Source organism: Podarcis erhardii, assembly GCF_964252035.2.
Source record: "Podarcis erhardii genome assembly, chromosome: 3".
Lineage (NCBI taxonomy): Eukaryota > Metazoa > Chordata > Lepidosauria > Squamata > Lacertidae > Podarcis > Podarcis erhardii.
The window spans coordinates 3,497,596-3,519,908 of record NC_138507.1 but is presented as its reverse complement, the minus strand read 5'-3'; the positions used below and the strand labels follow the sequence as shown (position 1 = coordinate 3,519,908).

Here is a 22,313-nt window from a genome sequence, read left to right as displayed (position 1 = left end):
ACTTTTAAAAACAACCCCTAAAACAGCAATTTAACATGACTTTTACTATCCAACAAGACCATTGATCCATCAAATCAAAGCAATAACCAATGTACTGTGCTATAAAATAAATAAGACAGTATTGTAGATGATAAAAAATTTAAAAAGAAATCTTACCTGCACTGATGATAGTCATTGTTTAGATGGGGGGCTTTTATTCATTTCCGCAGTCACACAATCAATCACAAGGGGCTCGTCTTATACACGGGTAGTGCTGAGGGGTGTTTTCTTAATTTGGAGTCCCCAAAATTATACATGGGGGTGCCTTATGCACGGAAAAATATGGCAATAATGATTTGCCTATCTCAATATTTTTACATATGAACTGGATTTCAGTCTTGACTTTGAAAGGGAACTTAGAAGGGTATCTCACAAAAGATAAGACATAGGCCAGACATTCTCTGTTCTTCCCTTCTGAATTCAGCTTCTCTGGCTTCAAGATGATGATCCATGTTCCAAAGTGTAGCCAGATAGCAACTGCTGAACCTCGCTTGACAAGTTTCCATGACTTCTGCGTAATGTTTTTCTCCCCAGAGTGAGACACGCATTGCCTGGAGAGATAGCATGACAGGATTGTAGCTTTAAAATGAATGTGTTCAAATTCCCCATCCACCAGTCACTTCTCTGTATAGCCTTGGGGAATTCACTTAACTTCTTTCTGTTTTATTTCCTTACCTGTGAAAGAGAGATGGGTAAGCAAAGTACTACCACTGGGGAGCCAGTTAATAGCTTTAACAGGTTTACAAGACACAAGCCCTCAGCCAAAAAGACCCTACTTACTTCAAATTAGGGGGATCCTTTCAGGATAAATGGGGTCCATTGTGGCTGTTATCTTGAGGTGAACACAACACTTCTCTGCTTATGAAAACAGAAACTACTCAGGAATGAGTAACGGTTCATTTGGTGCCTCCTATCTCTTCTTTTTCTTCTTCATTTCAGTTTCCTTAGCCAGAGCCAGATTATATGATGTGTGACAGTGGGGCACACAAGGTTCAGAGAGAGAGAACAGTGAGAGCACATTCTAGCAAAAGAATCTGATCATTGGAATTTAAAAAAGGGATGTGTAGTAATAATAATAAAAAAGTGCCATGATTGGATCCTTGATTGTATGTGTAAAACAAAAGCACAGTTCCTTGTTGCACCATTTGCATTTAAATTTTTTATTATTAGAGTTAATTTTAAAAACTAATTTATATACCACTTGATAGTAACAAAAAACTAAGTGGTTTATGAAAATGTTAAATAAAGCATTAAAATTATCAGTGACAACAGTTAAAAACAGGTATTTAAAAACATTCAAATCATTATTAATATCAACAGTAGCTAAAAAGAGATAAAACACACATTATTTCTACATGTCTGGATAGGCTTGTCTGAACAAAAATGTTTTAAGAAGGTTCCAAAAATAGAACATTGCACTCACTGAGTCTTGAAGACACCAGGGCATGAACTACTGTGGCCAAGGTTTCCCTGTCCAGGAATGTCTGTAATGGTTACACCAGTCACATCTTCTAAAAGGCACTTCTAGCCACTAAGGCTATCTGGGCCTCTAGTGACAATACTGGATCTAGAAGCACTCCCAAACTGCGGTCCTGTTTCTTCAGGAGGAGTGCAACCCCTGGCCAGGGCTAGCAATTGACCAATTTCTGGAAAACAGGAACTTTGATCTTATATTTGTTCTTATTTTGTTTGGGGGTACCTGTTTAGCATTTTAAATACAGACCATAGGTCTGCAGAGGTGTATGGGGTGGTAAGGAAGGGGTAGAACCTCTGGTGGGAGACCATGTCCTGCTCCTTCTGGGGTAGTTTGTCCACCTTTAGTCCCCAACCTGTACTCAGCTCTCACCTGTGGTTCCTAGAAGCTGTCAGCATGCAACAGCAACCACAGCCCAGGAACTGGCCAGCTAAACTAGGTGAGGGTAGTTTTAAACCCTCAGTGAATTAGGGACTTTCTCTGCATACAAAGACAGGCTCCGGCAGATTGAGTAGATGAGACCAAAAGTGGGTCTAAAGGCCAAGAAGGCGGTTTTTGCATGTGGTGTAGAGGGAAATGAGGGGCAGATGGGGCTCATCAGCCAGGGAAGGTAGCCAATCTAAATGAAGGAAAACTCTGATCCTTAATCTCCACTGCCTTGTCAGATATCTTTGGGAGAAGACTAAGGAGTAAATCCTAATATCCAGAGTGGAGTCCCTAAGATGCCTGGATGGTGCCTTGTATGCCTTCTTCCAGTAACTCTTGCAGCTCAACTGGTGCCAAATGTATTGCTCTGCTTTCTTTTGGACATCAGTGAGACTGAGAGCGGGGTGGGTCTTGTTGGCTTGGCAACCCAGGACTTCCATACACCAGTGGCGTAGTTAGGGGGTGCGGGAGGGGCTGATTGCCCCGGGCGACACTGGGTCTGCAGGGCACCCGAGCTGCCACATCCCTCCTAGGCACCCTCCAGCTGGAGGGCGCCTGGGAGGAATACTCTTTACCTTGGCACTCAGGTCTGTTCTTCTTTCTGTTCTTGCATTGCACCAGGGTGTTTTGTTTTGTCTTGGTTTTTTGATATTATGTCAAATAGGAATTAGTTAATGCCTTTCTTAATGGACTCATTAAATGAAGAGCCCTTTGACCATTTACAGTGGTACCTCAGGTTAAGTACTTAATTCGTTCCGGAGGTCCGTTCTTAACCTGAAACTGTTCTTAACCTGAAGCACCACTTTAGCTAATGGGGCCTCCTGCTGCCGCCGTGCCGCCGGAGCACAATTTCTGTTCTCATCCTGAAGCAAAGTTCTTAACCTGAAGCACTATTTCTGGGTTAGCGGAGTCTGTAACCTGAAGCATATGTAACCTGAAGCGTATGTAACCTGAGGTACCACTGTATCTGAAATTTGGCAGATGTGCTTCATTGGAGGAGGCGGAGGAAAATGTCTGAAATTTTTGTGTCAGCTGGATGGAAAATTTGTGTTTCTCCCCTATATTGTATCTTATCATCTGATTGAAGGTTAGTGAAATACAAATGAGAATCCAGCACATGATTCTTCTTTTCAAGATCTTCTGACTACAATAAAGTGTTTCAGATACTAACCACCCCTCAGTGTTTCTGGATTAAATGATATTTTTAACCAGAGCCTTGTGGCTTCCTCAGACACTCCTTAATGCTATTACAGATAGTTCTTTCATTATGACCATCTTAGGAAAAGGGGGACTTACTTTTGTAAAAAAGGATCTACATCAGACTTTGCTAATCTTGAATTGTATCTTTCTACCATTGGAAGCATCTTGTGAGTGGAGTTCCATTCACAGGATGCTTCTGCTGGTGAGAAGGAGTGAGGCAACATACACAGTTTCCTTGTCCCTACAGCCCCTGAAAATGTGCTCAGTAAGGGGAGCTGCAAGCAGAGGGGAGAATCCGTGAAAACTGCCTCCCTTTTTCTGCCCATTTGTTAGAATGACATTTATTTCATCACAAAATTTTACCAGTTTCCATAATTCATAGTTGTTCCAATGATTTCAATTAGAGACTCTACTTCTACAGCCTGAAACATCTATACTTTCTGATATTGGTGACATTTGTGAACATTTGATAACGGGGTATTAAGTTTTCCATTCTGAAATGACTTATTCCAGAAATACCTGCACAGAAATTACAGCTGCCAGCTGCTTTGTGAGTGCAGGGAAAAGGGGAAATATCTTGGAGGATGGGGGGAGGGGGAGTACCCGTCATTAATTAGTATAAATATGGGTAACTATCAGCTTCTTGCCATCTATTTAACTTTATTCCTGATGTGAGATTAACATTGAACATTTTGTGGTTGAGTCATGAAACAATCAGTGGTGCCTCTGTTTAAACAGTATGAGCAGCTGTTTACTAGCTTAGGGGAAATGATTGTACAGTTCCAAAATCCATTAGCCTCAGTACTTGTTGCATTAAAATGTATTTAGCTGGACAACCATGTGTGACAAAGGTACACATATTCCTTGTGAGGTAGGTGAAGCTGAGAGCGAGAGGCAGCCACCACCCACATTATATAACCCTAGTCTGAATGTGTAAGAATCCAGACCTCTTCTGTGGAGAACAGCAGATCTGGGCCAGTTTCCTTCTGTTAACCAGGTAGCTTTAGGCACAAGTAGCCAACTGTGGGTGAGGGAGACTGTGGGCAAACAAAACCTTATTCAGTCAGCTCCAGGTTTATCATTAAACTTTTTATTAAAAGCTTCAAAATAAGCAAGTAGACGAATAAGAAGCAGCATGAAATTTAAAAAATAAACAAGTGATTTCTAGCTAACCTCGCCCTGATATAGATTTTAAGCTGGGTTTGATAAGTTGGAAGTAGAGTCCCTTCATGCGCCATGCAAACAAGTCATTGCAGGGCACCCTAGAAGGCATTCAAGGGGGTGACAAAAGAACCAGGGGAGATCTCATTGTGTGGAATTCAATGTAGCCCAAAGTGGGTATGCATGCATGCCTAAAACAAGGTTGCCACCCTCTCTTCTCTCTGCATGCACCCCCTTAACCTGTGCTGGGGGTTCCCCAAAACCCTACAGACAGATTTAGGGAATGCAAGGGTGGGGTCCCATTGCACAAGTGGACCTCATTCTGTGTACACATCAGCTTAAATGAATCCTGCCCATTCTTTTTCTCTCTGGAGAATCAAGAAAAGGGCTAGCCAGGAAGAAATGAATTGATGAATCAGGGAAAAGCCAATTCTTCTTGGGACACCTGAGGTTCATCATGTACACAGAGGGGAATTGACCATTAACACTTGCCAACAACCAAGTAAGCTGATAGAGTAGATATGAATGGTAACAGTCTCCTCTTGGTCCCTGTCCAATGAGATTAACTAAGAATAAACACAACCTTGTGTTTATTGGGTGGGGTGGGGGGATGCTCAAGATGTGTCTTGTTCATTATAACGGAGTAGAAAGTTCTGGATTGAGATAGAATTTCTTAAAGTAAAGAAAGTCTGACCTGGTTTGTATAATTGAGGCCTGGGAGTCCCAGTAGCCAAGTCACCAGTTCCCTGCAAGTTTGGGTCAGTAGAGGGGATGGCATGAAGCTGGTGTTCCGTTCTATTTTTCTGATCACTGCCACTAACTATGCCATACCTTCTCCTCCCAGAAATAACAGCAGGATATTCATACTCCCCTCACACCTACCCCCCCATGCTTACTCCAACACACCTGCCATGCTCATCACACCACAATTAATTGCTTCTCAGTTCTCCACATCCTCTGCCACTGAGGAGTGACCCATTCACTCCAGGATCACAGATTAACACCCACAAATATGTTCCTAAAACCAAAGAAAGAGTTTTCCACACAACAGGTTCACTACCCTGTATCATTATATCATATGAACTATTGATACAAATTCTGCATTACAGCCCCAGCATCTAGCAGACTGCATCATGCCTTTTTGAAAAAACCTCCAGGACATCCAATACCCTCAATATATATATACATATTTTTAAATTAATATTTTAATTTTAGGTCCAAGGAGACTGAACAAATTGAAGTGAAAACTACCGTCCGCTGTTGTCGACACATTTGAATTCTCTGCTTCGCTCCTCTCTTATTCCTTGTAAGTTACATTTTGTCTTATATATACATTAATGGTTTTTAATGGTGGTGAAAATATGGGCCATTAGCCAAAATAATACTCATTGAAATATGAATTTGTTCAAAAGTGACTGGCAAAAGATTTTTAAAAACTGCACATATCTTTTTTATATCTTACTGTATAAAACTTTTATACTTTTATAAAACCATGTAAAAATGGAGTTCCCCCCATTATGAACATTTCTCCCACCCATGTTTATTATTCTTGTGGTTGCCTAGAAACTTCTATGTGCAACTGAAATTGCAGAGGAATTATAATAATGAGTTGACTACTACTTGAGAGTGAAAGTATACATTGCTTTATATTAAGATGAAACCTTATTCAACTTTAGTACCTGACAGAAGTCTAGAAAGCAGGAATACTGGACTTAATTGTTTAACAGTAGACACGACAACTTGTTATATGTCCCCATGGATTGTTATAAATTGTTTCTTTCAACAAAAAGCTCTTACCCTGGGAGGGACATGGAGAATGATAGTCATGTGACCATCCCAAGATGTGGTTAGCTTCCCTCTTCCCAAATATGTTCATTTGGATTCCAGAGTTTTTTACTGCTCTCCCTGTGAGCAATGTTTCCTTTGGTCTTTTATTGGAAGAACTGTACTCTCAGGGACAGACCTATCACATGCATGGAGTGTTATATTTATTGTGATTTATTTAAAATATCTTCACCCCACCTCAGCTCAGAAAGGGTTCCAGAGCAGCTTACAAAGATAAAATACAAGAACATATCTGACATTGTGCTGATAATCTAAGATACAATGCAAAAGAAGGCATTGAGAGGGAGGGAGAAAGAAACACTCAGCCACTAGACCTCAGTGAACAAAGTTCTTATAATGACCAGCTGGAAAAGAGCAGTTCAAGAAAAGGAGGAGCCAAAAGTTGCTCATCTCCCACTGAGGGTGTAGAATCATAGAATCATAGAGTTGGAAGAGACCACAAGGGCCATCGAGTCCAACCCCCTGCCAAGTGTAGCGACACTTGCTTTCTTGTAGCTTGATGGTATGAAATGACTGCTGCCAGATGACAGTGGATGAGGGAGGAACATGATGCAGGTGGTTTAAAGAGATTACTAAATCCCTTTAGGGTGTGGGGAAATGTTACAGTATTGTTTTCTTAAGTGATCCAGATCCTTTGTCTTCAGTATACTGTATAGTGTACAAAGGTCTCTATTACAGATTTTTGCTTCTAGCTGTTCCAGGCTCTATTCCCAAACATACCTGGACTGCAATGTCACATGTGTGACAGAGAGTGTGCATGGGCAATAAACATATGATAACAGTGCATTGCAAAGTGGACCCAGATTGGTCATGCTTGTGGAAAGTAAAACATCAATGCACACAGGGAAGAAGATTTAAGAGGTTTTCTGGTGCCTTGTATAGCAAGTTGAAGTGTGACATAACCATCAACTCTTTGATTCTATGATTCATGCCATTGCATGTAACATTTATAGACCAATCAAAGTCAATTAAATCCCATTTGGGGAGAAAACAGAGGGTTATGCATGGGCTTCGATCAGTTTCTTCCTAAAGTTTGAAACACATGGTTGTCTTTCTTACAAGATGACTGCAATATTTGATTAGCTTTCCCTGGTGGAAGGCTTACTCTGCAAGGTGGCATCAGCAGAATGCAGACAAGCACTCTCACTCTCAGTTTCTATGGCTGTTCCAGATTTGTGTTGCTGCAGAATTGACTCCGTATATGTGCCAACGAAGTACTCGAGAGTCTTGTCAAAGAAAGGACTCAGATTGTGGTCTTGTAAGCGTCCATCACCGATTTAGGTTAAAACTGAATGCTGAAGGCTTTTTGGGTTGCTGAGAAAATAATCATTTCTGAGGGGAACGAAAGGAAGCAAAAAGTGAAGAGAATGCCTAAGCTTTCTTACAACCCAACGTCACAGGGACATGCCTGGGGCAGGCAGTATTGCTGAATCGAGCTCTGTGTCCTTCAGTAATGTTAATCCTTTTGGCTGAGACATTGCATAACCATTCCCTTCCATATTTCTGTCCTGTCTGGCCTTTCAGCAGCCTTGGCTTCACGTTGTGCTAATATGAACATATCCCAGGCTGAATCTGGTAGTGGTGGCTTTCATGCTAAATAAATAGCTTTGTAAACCAAATTATGTTGTGTAGTCAAGAAGAAATTCATCTTTTCTTATGAGCATTTATTGGAGGAAGTCATTGAAAGCTAGGACTATAATTTTCTCAGTTATGTACTATGAAGATTGGAACGCTACAAAACCCAGAAGAGTTAAAAGAACAGAAGGCAAGGCAAATTTACCACAGTAACAAAGGAGGTACTGGGGTGGGGGAATCCATTAGAATCCAGTAAGATCTTATTTTGACATGGGTAAATAAGGCAAATTTGTTTGTTTGCAGATGTGGGTATTGTAAGCAATATATAAGATGTGTTCTCAGCTTCAGCTGGAGAAAGACTAGGTTTTGAGAGTCCTGGGGGCAGTTTGAAAGAGTGATCACATCTTATGGTGAAGATAGTCATCCCACCTTCTCTACTAGTAAATAGGTTTTGCAGGTTTTTGTATCTTTTCATTTCTAAATATCTCGCCCACAAGTTGTAACCCTGAGTGACTCATAATAGAACATAACCCTAGAACCACTTCAGAATAAGAACATGAGTAGCTCTGCTGAATCAGATCTAAGGATCACCAAATCCAGCATTATGTTTCAAGCTGTGGCCTTCCAGATGCCTTTGGGAAGCCCACAAGCAGGACATGAAGGCAAGAATTCAAGTAGGTGTCAAGAATCTGATGGTGAGGAACGCTAGGCTCCACCTGCCATGCAGGGGAATAATTGAGAAGGCCTTGCATATGCACATAAGAACTTTGCTTTAGAACTGAGTAAGCAACAAGCAGCCAGCAGGGATCTGGGATAAAGAGAAAGCTGTAGGGCAGACCTGAAACAGGTCTAATTCCCATTGCTTCAAATTCTGTCATATAATTCTTAGTTATATGCACATATATATGTGAAAGTAATCACTAGGAAGCAAGCAGCTACTATAGCAAACTCATTCCAGCATTTGGACCCTGGCCTGTTCCAGCAAGTGGTCAGTTTTGCTTGCACATGCAAGACTGCTAGTTGCAGTGTCTAATGCTGATGCTGTTTTATATACAGATAGAAAATGAAACATGCATTCTAAAAAAAAAGTTGCATGCTGCAAGCATATATAAATGTACCCAAGTTTGCCTTTTAGATATAAAAATGCCCTGTTGTCACTGGGTGTCTCAGAGAAGCTGACACTGCATTTTAAAACATGTTTACATAGAGATCAGTCCCATGTTGTCAAATGGTCTCCCCCTCCCCCGAATTGGGAGCCACTTTCACTGAGGTTCCATTACAGGACTTGTGTAAGTGGGGATTCCCCCATTCTACCCACCACCACACCCCATTCCACCCTTTTTGGTGCAGAAAAAAATGGAGAGATTTGGTGCAGAAAAAAGAGGATTTGCAGATATGCAGAAAGCATGGGTGACATGAAGAGGGAGAGGGAGAGAGAAGGGCACCCCACGGCACCCCTGACCAATTGTTAAGTCACCCAAGGGTGCCGAGGCACACAGGTTGAAAACCTCTGGTTTAGACAGATAAACAAGCATGTATCTAGTTATGATGAAGACTGGGTAATTCTTTTTTATACTTTAAAAAGAGGGACCCTCCTACTCTGAAACATGATTATTTCCTTTTAGCAAATGAAAATACTCGCCTTAAAAGATTTGTATCTGTGCATTACATGAGAAAAGAGACTGCCATTTCCAAGGTAATAGAAGGACATGATACAAATGTGAGGGATAAATAATTACTTGGGCACATCAGGAAATAAAAATTAGCTGCCTCATCACACACTAGTGCTTCTCTTCCTATTTCAGCAAATAATAGCACCACACTGCAAGGATCAATATTACAAGCTATACAATGTAAACACCATCAAATCAAAGGAAAAATACCCCTTCCTTTTTTTTAAGTACATAAGCAACAGAGTGAAGGTGAAATTTGCAGTGATTTGCTTACTGAATACAATAAAGTGAGGCTTGATCTGGCAAGCAATAGGAACGCAGGTGGCGCTGTGGGTAAAAGCCTCAGCGCCTAGGGCTTACCGATCGAAAGGTTGGCGGTTCGAATCCCCGCAGCGGGGTGCACTCCCGTTGCTCGGTCCCAGCGCCTGCCAACCTAGCAGTTCGAAAGCACCCCCGGGTGCAAGTAGATAAATAGGGACCGCTTACTGGTGGGAAGGTAAACAGCCTTTCCGTGTGCTGCGCTGGCTCGCCAGATGCAGCTTTGTCACGCTGGCCACGTGACCCGGAAGTGTCTCCGGACAGCGCTGGCCCTCGGCCTCTTAAGTGAGATGGGCGCACAACCCTAGAGTCTGTCAAGACTGGCCCATACGGGCAGGGGTACCTTTACCTTTAAAAAAAAATAAAAATCTGGCAAGCAATAGTTCCTACCCAGTTATTTCCCAAGAGAGAAGCATTCAAGGGCTTTCACCTCAACTTTTATCTTTTCGTACATAATCAGTCTTATCTTTCAAGTCTACTTCTCATGTTACTTTTTCCGGTGCAGAGACAATCAGATGTTGCAAAATAACTGTATCTTGTACTGTCTGGTTTAATTTCACCACGATTCTGCAGAATTCAGCTTCCTGAGAATCTCAGCTTTCATTTGAAATAAAGCATGTTTCTTGCCCTTACCTTGATGATGATATGCTTGAAAGTGCATCTGCTTGGTCAGATGTCAGAAGTCCACTGAAATGCTAAATAACATATCCAGTGATTGGGGGAGGAGTGGGGAAAGTGTGCAGGGCTTTTGTGCCCTGCGTATATCCTTGCCCTCAATGCTTAAAAAGACACATACTGAATTTACATTAATATACAAATTGATTTACAGTTCATCCATTGATTGCTTAATCAGTTAAAATATAAATGACTAATCAACTAAACATTCATCCCCAGGCGACACCATATCTAGACTATAGTGCCTTGTAACCACTCTATTTGACACACAGGAAGTCAAAGAATAGATTTAAAACATTCTAGGAGAAACAGTTAGCAGCATACATGAACTAAAGAGCTGAAATTGGAGTGCAACTTTATCATTTTAGATACTAATACCACTGTTTCACAGGAACTATTTTTGAAAAGTACCAGTTCTACACAAGGACCACTCAGGTGTAGTAGACTGTACTCTTGCATACTTGTCAAAAGTAATGATCTTTGCTCTAATGAAGGTTGACATTGGGGAAAGTGCTATATAAATATTAAATAGGGATCACATTTAGAGACAGAAGGGATTAGTATAATTGCTGTGCAGTTTTTGAGTTCCTCTTCCCTGGATTGGCCCCACCATTAGGCAGAGTGAGGCAGATGCTTGGATGGGGAGTTGGACGGGGTGAGATATGGAGGGGCAGCAAAGTGGAGGAAAATAAAACTGCATGTGCCACCATTGCCTGCCCTGACCTCCCAAGCTAACATGCAAAATTTCATGATTTAGCTACCAGTCCAATTGGCTTCTTTATATAGAATGGGAGAGGAGTAGCATCTTATCCTTTTACCTCGGGCCTCAAAGTGTCCTGGGCTGATTCCAGCCCTTCTCCAACCTCTCTTGTCCCTGCATCTTGAAAGATGGGTCAGAGAGAATGTTGTTTTGATCACTCCCAAATAACCTCAGTCTAGTCATTGAGCCAGTATTAGCTCCTTGAAACCATAGGGTCTATAACATAAATGGAAGAAGACTCATTATGATTACATCAGAACAGAGATGAAAACCCACTTGCAGTCTTAATTAAGTTGTGACAAACAAATCATACTTTGCCACCACTGTCTGTTCAACATAGTCCTGCAGAGATCTTTCATGTAGTGAAGGGCCTCCTGGGTGCAGACCTGGCGAGAGATTTATTACTAAATTTCTATACCGTCCTTCATCCGAGGATCACAGGGAGGTTTACAGTATAAACACAAAAATACATATTAAAAAACAAAACAATAATCCTCAAAGAATTAGTTAAGTAATTAGCAGATAAAGTTATTGCATCCATGCTTACTTTGATGCCATAGTTGTGACAGTGTGTGCCATATGGTCATGTCGCAGCTTGTGAAACATGTAGATGTGTACCACCTACTTGGAGGGATAAGGTCTACTATTTGTCTTCCGGAGTCATGCCTATCTTAGCTGATGAAACTGCCAGGGCAGGGCTGGGTGCGTGAATCTTTGATGTCGTGAAAACCTTTTTTGAGGGGAGAATGATCCCTGCAATTTTTAAAGAGGCTGTAGTGAGACCCATGGTAAGAAAGCTTAATTTAGACGTTTGGTTTGAGAGATCTACCTCCCAGTTTTTAATGTTCCATTTTCGGTAAGCTGATGTGAGCAGGCAGTGTCAGGTGATACCAGTCTGGTTTCAGGCCTAGTTTTGGAGCAGAAGCAGCCATAATTGCCCAAGTGTTTGCCTTATGCTGGAAATGGATGGACCTGTTGCCTGGGCTGGGATGTAGTGTTGTGGTAACTCTGGTTCTTCTTGGAGAATCAGTTACAGAAGGTGTTGCTGAGGAATTTGTTTCATAGGCCTTTGACTTATGGGGTGCCTCGGTTTTATTCTGTCCCCCATATGTTTTAACCTCTACATGAAACCACAGAAAGATATCTGCATGCATAAGTGAAGAGCACCCCACTGCATCTCCAGCTCATGAAGAGACCTTCGCCAGAGCCCAAAGGGGACATCCCCTTCAGGCTCCAGGGACAGGCTCCTTGTGAGCCGGAGGCACAGGAGGGCTTTGATAAGGCTCTTCAGGTCTCTCCCCCCACTTCAAGTTTTCTGGTACCATGCATATGCGTGGTCGCACATGACTTGAAGACACGTGAGATGCCTGTACACCAATATTGATCCAGTGTCGTAGGCTGCCAGTGCCCAGTTACCACACCCAATTCAAAGTGGTCATGAATTTTAAAGCCCCAAATAGTTTGGGGCAGGTTACTTACATATGTATCAACCTGCCTGTACCTTAAGTTCTACTCTAGAGGACCTGTTGAGATACCCACTTGCAGAAATCACTAGGAATGTTGAACAGAGCCTTCTCTGCAGTGATTCCCCCTATTATGGAACTTGATTCAGCATGAGATCAATTGCTCACAAAGAGGACAAATGAACCAGCAGAGACAGCAAGGAGGATGTAGTGGTACTTGTAACATGGAATGGTACCTTCAATTGCATGACAGCTTCAGTTACAGAAACTCCATTCTATTCCAGTTTTCTGGCATTTAAAGGTAAAGGGACCCCTAACCATTAGGTCCAGTCTAAAGTATCTCTGGATCCTAGCCCTTAGACGCTTGTGAATGTCCCCCCCCCCCCCGGAAGAGGGAGACCAAAGCTTTTCTTATAAACTACACATGGCTTCTACTTATCTGAGGGGGGGGGGGATGCATTAAATTGATCTACATATACATTTCCCAACATGGTGCCCATGGGCACCACAGCATCCTCGGGTACATCCCTTGGCACCTGCCAGCACCCCTGCCTGGAGTTTGGCTTTGTTGTTGTTTTGTGGGGTGACATTGCCTGTAGTTTGGGGTGGACTATTGCCTCCTTTTTTCTATTTTATTTATTTTTGGAGTGTAAATAGCTGTTATGCTCGAGGGGCTGTTGCATGCAGGAGTGGTCTGAGTATCACTAGTTTATCTGGTGTGAATTGAGCACTTTGTGGTGCCCACAGCAGTTTCTTAGATTTCCAAATCTGCTCCCAGGCCCAAAAAGTTTGGGGACCTCGATTTACATTAAAGCGGAGCTTTCCAAACTGTGTGTCGTGACACATTAGTGTGTCGGCTGCAGTGTGTCACACAAACGCTCCCCACACTCCTCCTGGGGCTGGAAAGGGATTAGTTTAACCTCTGGTTTGCTAGTAAAACTCAATTACTGTGTCACGAAATGATGCATGTCTAAAAAGTGTGTCACCAACATGAAAAGTTTGGAAAGCTCTGCATTAAATCTAGATTTTTTTCTAAGCTTAAAATACACACTTTTTACAACTATACTCTTGAGAACTTTGCACTTTGCACTTACTTATCTACAAGTTTTAGCAGGATGATTAATATATACTGACATTAAACTGCATGGCATTAATTTAGAAATTTGATGACACATGAACTCTCTTACACAGAAAAATATAGTCTATAAGACATAGTGCTACAGTGTGAACTAAGAACTTGTTTACATCTTCCTGTATGACTTGTGTTGGGAAGGATGTTGTCACTGCCGTTCTATCCTAAGTGGGGTTACTTTAAAGTTGGAGTGCACAGAACTGAACCCTTAATTTTGTTGCACTCGGATGAGAGAGGAGTAGATGAGTTGAAAGTGCTGGAGGGGGCAAGGGGCTCCATACTTTTTAGATGAAAAATGGACTGGCAATAGAATCGTAGCTCTCTCATACACTTTGCTATTATATGGCTCACTGCTGCTTATAAAAGCAAAATGAGTCGGCTGCTATGGACATACAACCAACTCAAGCAAGTCTATTTTAAGTTTATACATAAATTGTTTGAATGTACAAACATACCACAGCAATGCTCTCAAACTACACTGCTTTGTAACAGTTTAGCCTCAAATTTACATGAGAGTTGGATTGACCTTTGGAACCTGATGACTCTTACTCCTTTCCCCAAAAATAGCTTTCCCCTTCCATACCAAGGTCTGAATTCTTGTCCTGTTAATAGCAATTATTACATTGACTTTGGTAATGAAGTGACTATCAGAACTAGCAGATGTCTTGTAGAATTTAGACTGGCTAACAGCTGGAGACGACATGCAAGGATCCGTTTCCTTGTATTTGTGCTGAATTCTAATGAGAATTTACTCCAGCAAACCCCTAGAGGAGATTCTGTTTTGGTGCACTAATTGCTTGTGTGTGTAATTATACCAAATGTAGATGAAAAACTGAAGCCCTAATTTGTCCTGATGATAGTGAAGGAAGAACAGGAAAGCAACAAAGCAACTGGGGGGCTTCCAGACAAAAGCGCTACCGGAATTTTGGAATGAGTTCCTGAACATATGCTTTTCACAGAGTCCACACAACATTGTGGGCATCAAAACGTTGGCCTGTATTTATTGATTTACACACACTTAATCCAGATTTCCCCTTAATGTAAAAAATCTGATAAGTGAAAATAACCCAGCCACCCATCCAATCACCCCCCGGTAGAAGATTGTTAGTGTATTTTTTTGAGTTGGCCTTTTGTCACGCATGATGTTTCAATAAGCAGCCTCATAGCACCGCACCCCTAACGTCTATTTGCCCCTCACCTGAGCACAGTAGATGGTCACTCATCACACCAATTTCCTCCAACTGCCGTACGCTGAAAGTACATCTAATCTATAATTCTGCCACCTCAGTACAACTCTTAAACAAACCTTATGCAAGTCAGGTAAATACCACTCTTCCACAAGATCTCAGTATTTAAAAAGCAACAACAAACAAACAGGAATGGATATTGCCTCATGCAAAAAACCACAAGCTTCCATTTTTCCCTATTGTGCAGCAGAATAACTAAGGTTATTGTTATTATTTATTAAATTTGTATACCACCCTCATCTAAAGATCTCAGGGCTGTTTACAACAGAAAAATACAAAACAGCTAGTAACATTTATTCTTGTGTGCTTCCTGGGATTATTTTTAAAGGTGCACCCAGGTGCAAAAATGCCTCTATACATGCCCAGAATGGAAAGAGGGTTGGCAGACCTGTGATTGAGGAGCTGGCAGAAATCTACAACCCAAACAGCCAAAACTCGCCCACGGGTGAAGAGGGCTGAAGAAGCAGGAATGTGGTGGGGGCCAGGGGGCCAAACCGGGGGGGGGGGGAAGGATCTGTACGACCCGTTTACACGGAAGACCCTTGTCTGCAACTGCAAACGCCCTCCTTGGCATCTCACCCGCGGGGTTTAGAGCAGAAACCCTGCCAGGCGCCCCGGCGGCGTCCCGCACCTGCCAAGGTGCCTTCAACCCGCCATCCCGGCCCCCTCCGCTACGTCGAGCCCTTTGAGGGCCGTGCTTCTCCCTAGCGGCCAAGGGAAGTTTGAGCAAGTTTGTTTGTTCAGACGTGGCCGCAATGGGCTCGTTTCCTCCTTGGATCCGCAGCTGCTGCCCGCCTTGCGTTTTCCGACGGCCGCGCTTCGCCGCGCTCCTCTTCCCCCTTCGGCCCCGCTGCCTCCTTTTCTGAACTTCCAGCCGGCGCGGGGAAGGAGCGGGACTCTTTCGGGCTCCCTCTCCCTCTCCGCCTCCCCCCCCCCCGCGAGGCCTGTCTCGGAGGGGCCGCCCAGGAGGTGGAGCTTGGCTCCTCTCGCGGGCTGGCTGGCTGGCTCCTCTCCCCGTTCCCCGTCTGTTCCCCCGGTGGCAGCGGCAGCGTGGCCGCCTTGGGTTCCTGCGCGAGCGGGGCGAGAGGCTGGCGGGAAGCGGAGCAGCCTCGGAGGGCACCCGAGCAACAAGTGGCCGCGCCGCCGGCGCCGCCGCCCGGCCCTCCCCTCCGAGCAGGTAGCCAGCATGTCCCCCGGCAGCCGGCGAGCTGGCGGGCCCGCGGCGCCGGTGCCGAAGCTGCTGCTGCTGCTGCTGCTGGGTTAGGCATCGTCCGCGCTGTGCCCTGGGGAGCACCGCGCTCTCTGTCGGAGTCGCCCCGCCAGCCAGCGAGCGAGCGAGCGAGCGAGGCAGTGAGTCACTGGCGCGCCAAAGAGGGAGGAGGGAGGCCGGCGGAAGCGGCGTGGGCGGCGTCGCCACCCGCCCCTTCCCGGACTTCAGCTCTCCCTTCCCTGCTGCCGTCGGGGAGAGCCGAGGGAAGCCGCGCGCCCCGCCGCCGGGCCTCCACCACCGGCCTCGTTCCCGGCGAGAAGAGCCGAGGAGCCGCACCTGGGGGCGCGGAGGCGCGGCGGAAGCGGCGCGCAATGGGAGCAGCCGCGGCGGGTTCTGGCGCCGCCGCCGAGGCCATCGCCACCTGAAAAGCGATGGTGGCGGATCCACCGACGACGGCGGCACGAGTAGGAGCAGCAGCGGCGGCGGCGGCGCGGGCCATTGTCTGCCAAGGTGAGGCGAGCCTCCGTCGCCAAGGTGTGTGTTTGTGTGGCGCGAGGGGCGGGCAAGGCAGGAGTGGACCCGCGGCCGCAGCCCTCCTGGCCGGGAAACCGGCGGGCTGCTCCGGCGTGGTGGGGAGAAGGGGAGGCTGCGCTTTCGGCCGGCGTCGGAAGGGGTCACGCGCAAGGAGTTGGCGGACTTGGCGGTGGAAAATTCTAGCTCAGCCTGTGGCTTCAAGAATGGGCGTTGAGGTCTCCGAGACAAACGGGGGAATTTCCTCTTGGGGCGTCCTCGGTGGCCGCGTGCGAGAGAGACTCCGATTTGGGGCGTCGAGATGGGAGCCTGTCTCCTTCTGGCGTGGCTCTGCTCTGCTCTTTCTCGTTCTCTTCCCCACCCGCTTCGAGCAGTTCGCTGCCTGTCCGACCTGCACAGCCCATTCATCAGCCTTGTCAATATTGTATTCAGGAATGGTAGAGTTCATGTGGGCGCAAGTGAAAATGTAGAGGGGTTTTGTCTACAAAGACATTTAGGTTGCAATCCCAGACACATTTACTTTTACATTTGACTGGGGGCGGGCGCGACGACTTCTAAGTGCATATGTATATGGTTGCCCCGTTGGGAGGGGGCGGGTGGTTGACTAAGGGTGATGGTGAAATCTGGATAACAAAAAGAAGTTGGGCCAGATTTCTGTTGCTGTTATTCAGGTATCAACATGACACAGAGCAGAAGCTTGAGTGAAAAAGTAAGTTGGCCTTGAGATTTGTTTTCTACTCTAACACTAAACAGGGCTCCCCCTAGTTACAAATTTGAAAGGAGGAATATAGCAGGCGCTTGACCTGGCTGCTCTTACCTTGTGATCTTCTGGCATTGGTCATGAATTACAGTATATTGAAGAGCATTGCAACACAGAGCCCTTGTTGTGAAGTGGGGCAGTTCTACTGACAGTTGCCCCTTAGAAGCTGCAGCCCTCTGCTATAAAGTGGAAAAATAATTCATTCTGAATTGGAAGTGGCAAGCATAATCCATGCCAATTTGCTCCAAACATAGAAGCTTCCTCTGGAATTCAATAGGAGTTCTTTTTTTAGCAATTGTGCAGGTTTTCTTCTTTCACCTTTAGTGGAGTTAATTTTATTGTAGGGTTTGACACAATGATCTCACTCCATGAGGGTGATTTCACGCATAAAGAATTTACCACACTGATATAGGTGCAGACATCAAACATGAATAAGCCTTAAAATAACCTACTTTAAATTTGGTGTTTAACACAAGAATGTATAGCAGAAATTGTTTTAAAGGCCTTTAGCATGACCTTCAGATGGTGTAGTTTAATGATTAACTTTAGGATTCAGCTAGGTAATATGGAATCTGTTTTGACAAGAATTGGTTACCTTTCATCAGATAAGGGGAATCCTTGATTCTTTTGTGCTCTTGAATCTTTCCATTCTTGCCAAAGATCACAAAAATTACATGTTGCAATAAGTTTTTGTTATGTTACGAAGCACTTTATTAAAAGTGGTAAATACCACTGTTTCATAGATAGGGATATAGTCATGGTTATTTATATTTCCTTACCTTTACCTCTAACTAGTCACCTGCATGACAACAGTAACGTTAGCTTTCATAAAATGCCCCATGCTGTAGGTTTTTCCCATTAAGTGCCATTTAATTTTCATAGAAAATTTTGATTTTCCTTTTTAGACTTGAGTAGAATATATCTGGTATGGCTTAGGTGAAAGGTAGCAAAAGGGTGTCTTTTGAGACTTCTCATAATCCAAGGAAGTGAATGGACTATTTGCATAATTCCCTGGTGTGTCACTGTGTTATCCGGGTGTTAATAGGCCTTCCCCTTTATGTCACATGCTGGGTCAGTTGTACAACAACCTGGAGAAAAGTTGCCATGCTACAGGTAGGGAGGGATCAACTGGCTGCTTAAGAGTCTGGTTGCAAAGAGTAGCATGTAGCCATGGTAGAGAAACAAACTTTTGGACTCACAACTGTCCATGGAGGCGCAGGTCAATTCTGTATCCAGGGCAGCTGTCTACCAACTCCACCTGGTACGCAGGCTGAGACCCTACCTGCCCGCGGACTGTCTCGCCAGAGTGGTGCATGCTCTAGTTATCTCCCGCTTGGACTACTGCGATGCGCTCTATGTTGGGCTACCTTTGAAGGTGACTCGGAAACTACAACTAATCCAGAATGCGGCAGCTAGACTGGTGACGGCCGCCGAGACCACATAACACCGGTCTTGAAAGACCTACATTGGCTCCAAGTATGTTTCCGAGCACAATTCAAAGTGCTGGTGTTGACCTTTAAAGCCCTAAACGGCCTCGGCCCAGTATACCTGAAGGAGCATCTCCACCCCCATCGTTCTGCCCGGACGCTGAGGTCCAGCGCCGAGGGCCTTCTGGCGGTTCCCTCATTGTGAGAAGCAAAGCTACAGGGAACCAGGCAGAGGGCCTTCTCGGTAGTGGCGCCCGCCCTGTGGAACACCCTCCCATCAGATGTCAAAGCGATAAATAACTACCTGACATTCAGAAGACATCTTAAGGCAGCCCTGTTCAGGGAAGTTTTTAATCTGTGATATTTTAGTGTATTTTTGGTTTTTATGGAAGCCGCCCAGAGTGGCTGGGGAACAAATAATAAATTATTATTATTATTATAACATAAGCAAATGGGAAGGCAAAAGTACCGGAATTTTGTGGCAACTTGGGAGACGTTTGTGATATACATGAAAGAACTTCAGCCTGCTATAAACATGTCATCTGCATTCCTCAGGTTCTGGGACAGAACTTAATACACTTACTATGAGAGACAAACACACATCCTCACCTGTTTTGTTTTGTACATTATAATCAAATATATATATTTTTTAAAGATTGGGGGAAAGCTGACTGCTTAAGAGTCTGACGTAACCTCCCTCAACCTGATACCAGCCAGATGTTTTGTGTACTTTAAACACCCATCACCCCCCCCCCCAACCAGGATGCTTAATTCTTAGAATTGATGGAAGTTGTAATCTAAAACCAATGTTGGGCACCAGATTGGGGAAACCTGGAATGGTGGAGGAGAAGGGACTGTTGGCAAGGGAGTGGTACTGGAGAGTATGGAAGGCAGTAGCAGAACACCAGCACGCTGATTGGAGCTGAGGCAGACTGAAGAGAATCATGGTGAATCTGATTGCTGGCTATAGGAAGTACTGAAGCTCGATAATTGCGACCATTCTGTTTACAGACACTGGTAAATGAAGGCAACTGCTCAGTTTCAAGTGTCTTCCAAATATGCTGCTTGGTAGTGTTTGCATATGTGTATTCATGAAAGAAGCCTTAGGGCTCTTTGTGCATGATGCAGATTAAAGGTAGATTACAGAAACTGAAAAAAGAGTTTATGCTTGGAAGTAAATCCTGTTTAGTAAATCCTTTGTAATAACTCAGTGAAAGTTATTACTGAATAAAGGTTTAAGTGTACGTCAAATGTTATGGACAAAGGACAAAACAAACATAGAGAAGTGCGTTTGTCAATGCATAGCTCTTAGATGCTACTCCACTTTTCAAACTTTGAAATCTATATGCTATTTTGTAGTTAATCAGGATTGTAAAAATCATGAGTCTGTTAGTCTGACACACACACTTTAAGGAACAAGTTATAATAAAAGGTGAGAATCTCTTAGAAGACCATGTTCTTAAAAAGTCAGGATGTTCTGTGTGGGTGGATCAAGGGGACTTAAAATCATGCTTTGAATTGCCAGGGGAAAGGGCTGATTATAAAATGTCCTGAATGTTTAACCCTGTCTTGGTTGCTGTAGCAATTAAAACTTACAGAATCATCAAACTTGAAGGGACCACGAGGGTAATGTAGTCCAACCCCTGCAATGCAGGAATCTTTTTGCCTAATGTGGGGCTCAAACCCATAACTTTGCGATTAAAAATCTCATTCTCTTCTAACATTATCAAAGAACCTCTGGTCATACTTATGGGAGTGTAGCCCACACATGTGAGCTGCAATGATTTGTAAATGCTTGGGGCAGCAATTGTGAAATTGAGGATTTCTGCAAGTACTGTATACCAAGCAGCATAACACATGAAGACTTAAGTTTGGGCACTGTCCAGAAGCAAGGACAACTAGATAGTTGATATTTCTCCTTGTTACAAAAGTAAAACGTTCTTGCCACCTGATTGACAGTAAAGATAGTCCTAGCTTGCCGTGCACAATAATAAATACCTAACAATACACCACACATTACTTTAGGCTGATGGGGGTCTATTTTGTTTTTTCATTCCAGAGCCCCAGATCCACTAGCTGGAGTTGCTCAAAAACAGCAACATAAACATAAGGGTTAGCTGCGGCAATTCATAAAATAGCAGGACAGATTTTAGCTGAATGCAGTAGACCTTATAGTCCTTGGTGGGCCAAAGATTGTACCTGGAATATTCAACAGGGTAGGCTGCATGTTTACCCAGAAGTAGCCCTGTCAAGTTTCTAGACTTGATTCATTGTGTAAGTGCTTACCTTTTTAAAGCCCTATATAAATTGGGACCCAGGTACTAAAGTACTTCCTTCAGCGAATGACCTGGCCCATATGCTAAGTAGACCTTTGGAGAACCTTTTCTCTGTATCTCTGCTTTTTTGGTGTTGGCTTCCTGCCTCTGGAATGTCTTCCTTAGGGAAGCTTCTGGCAAAGGCTCTTGCACGTTAGTGTTGTTATGCAAATGCCTGCTTATTTCCCAAGACCACCTTGGCTGAATTTTGTTTTATTATGCTGTTGCAACTTTATGCTTTTGCCATTTTATTGCCCTTTGATTTTATTGTTTCTAATAGTTTTATTTATTAATTTAATTTCTATACTGCCCTATACCTGAAGGTCTCAGGGCAGTTCACATAAAACATCAAATACATAAAATCAAAACAAAAATAATAACCCAATAACTCCCCCCCCCAAAAAAAGAGCCAGCATTTTAAAAAGGGTATAGGATGTTAAATCAAGTCCGGTAAAAGCCAGGGAGCCACTGCAGAGAAGGCCCATTCTCGTGTTGCCACCCTCCTGACCTCTCAAGGAGGAGGCACATGAAGAAGGGAACAATGTCACTTCAGCAATACTGAGGGAGGAGGTAAAAATATTCCTAAATAAATAAGCACCACTTATTTTGCTGGGCACCAACACAATGTAAACTTTGGATCAGAGAGAGGGGCTTAGTACCAGTGCATGCTACTAATTCAACTACTGTGAGAGAGAGCATACTTTCAATGAGTACTTACATAATAATATGAGATCACTGAGCAGAGAAAACGGAGTCGAGAATAGGGCTGTGTAATTCTAACCTTGCTGGCTTAGCCAAACATTGCAGTTGCTAGCCCTCCTCCCACCAGTTATAACCCCTTCTCTGATCCAGAAAGAAGTAGAGAGGATCATGCACTGTTGGGCAGTATTTCCTGAAGCCACACAGTGGGCTTTAGGCCCTGGTATCAAACATTTTGCCTGCATGCCTCTTTCGCCTGAGGACCACATTGTCTTCTGGGCAACTTTCCAGGGACCTCATGTAAATTGTGGGCAGGGCTAGAGGCCAGGGTGGGAAACGTAATAAATGTAATCTTGTGAGTTTATACAGTAGGCTACCTTCTA

At 43.9% G+C, this 22,313-nt stretch overlaps 2 protein-coding genes across 4 annotated transcripts in view; one reads left to right on the top strand and one right to left on the bottom strand.

Moving 5' to 3' along the window:
- B3GNT2 (UDP-GlcNAc:betaGal beta-1,3-N-acetylglucosaminyltransferase 2) overlaps positions 1-22,313 on the top strand; it is a 52,493-nt gene that overhangs the window by 8,754 nt on the left and 21,426 nt on the right. Inside the window, exon 2 of one of the 3 annotated variants that reach the window (XM_081855657.1) lies at positions 5,516-5,606. The gene's annotated coding sequence lies outside the window, so the exon portion shown is untranslated. Of the gene's footprint in view, positions 1-5,515; positions 5,607-16,329; positions 16,733-22,313 lie in introns of those variants that run through there. The other 2 variants (XM_081855658.1, XM_081855655.1) reach the window with 2 other exon arrangements.
- Positions 172-16,697, bottom strand: LOC309338633 (uncharacterized protein; the record flags this gene model as incomplete). Its single annotated transcript, XM_081855953.1, has 5 exons — positions 172-982; positions 11,205-11,362; positions 11,460-11,532; positions 15,568-16,290; positions 16,535-16,697. The coding sequence occupies 4 exons, from the start codon at positions 16,695-16,697 to the stop codon at positions 11,326-11,328; spliced, it is 996 nt and encodes a 331-aa protein (XP_081712079.1). The 3' UTR covers positions 172-982; positions 11,205-11,325.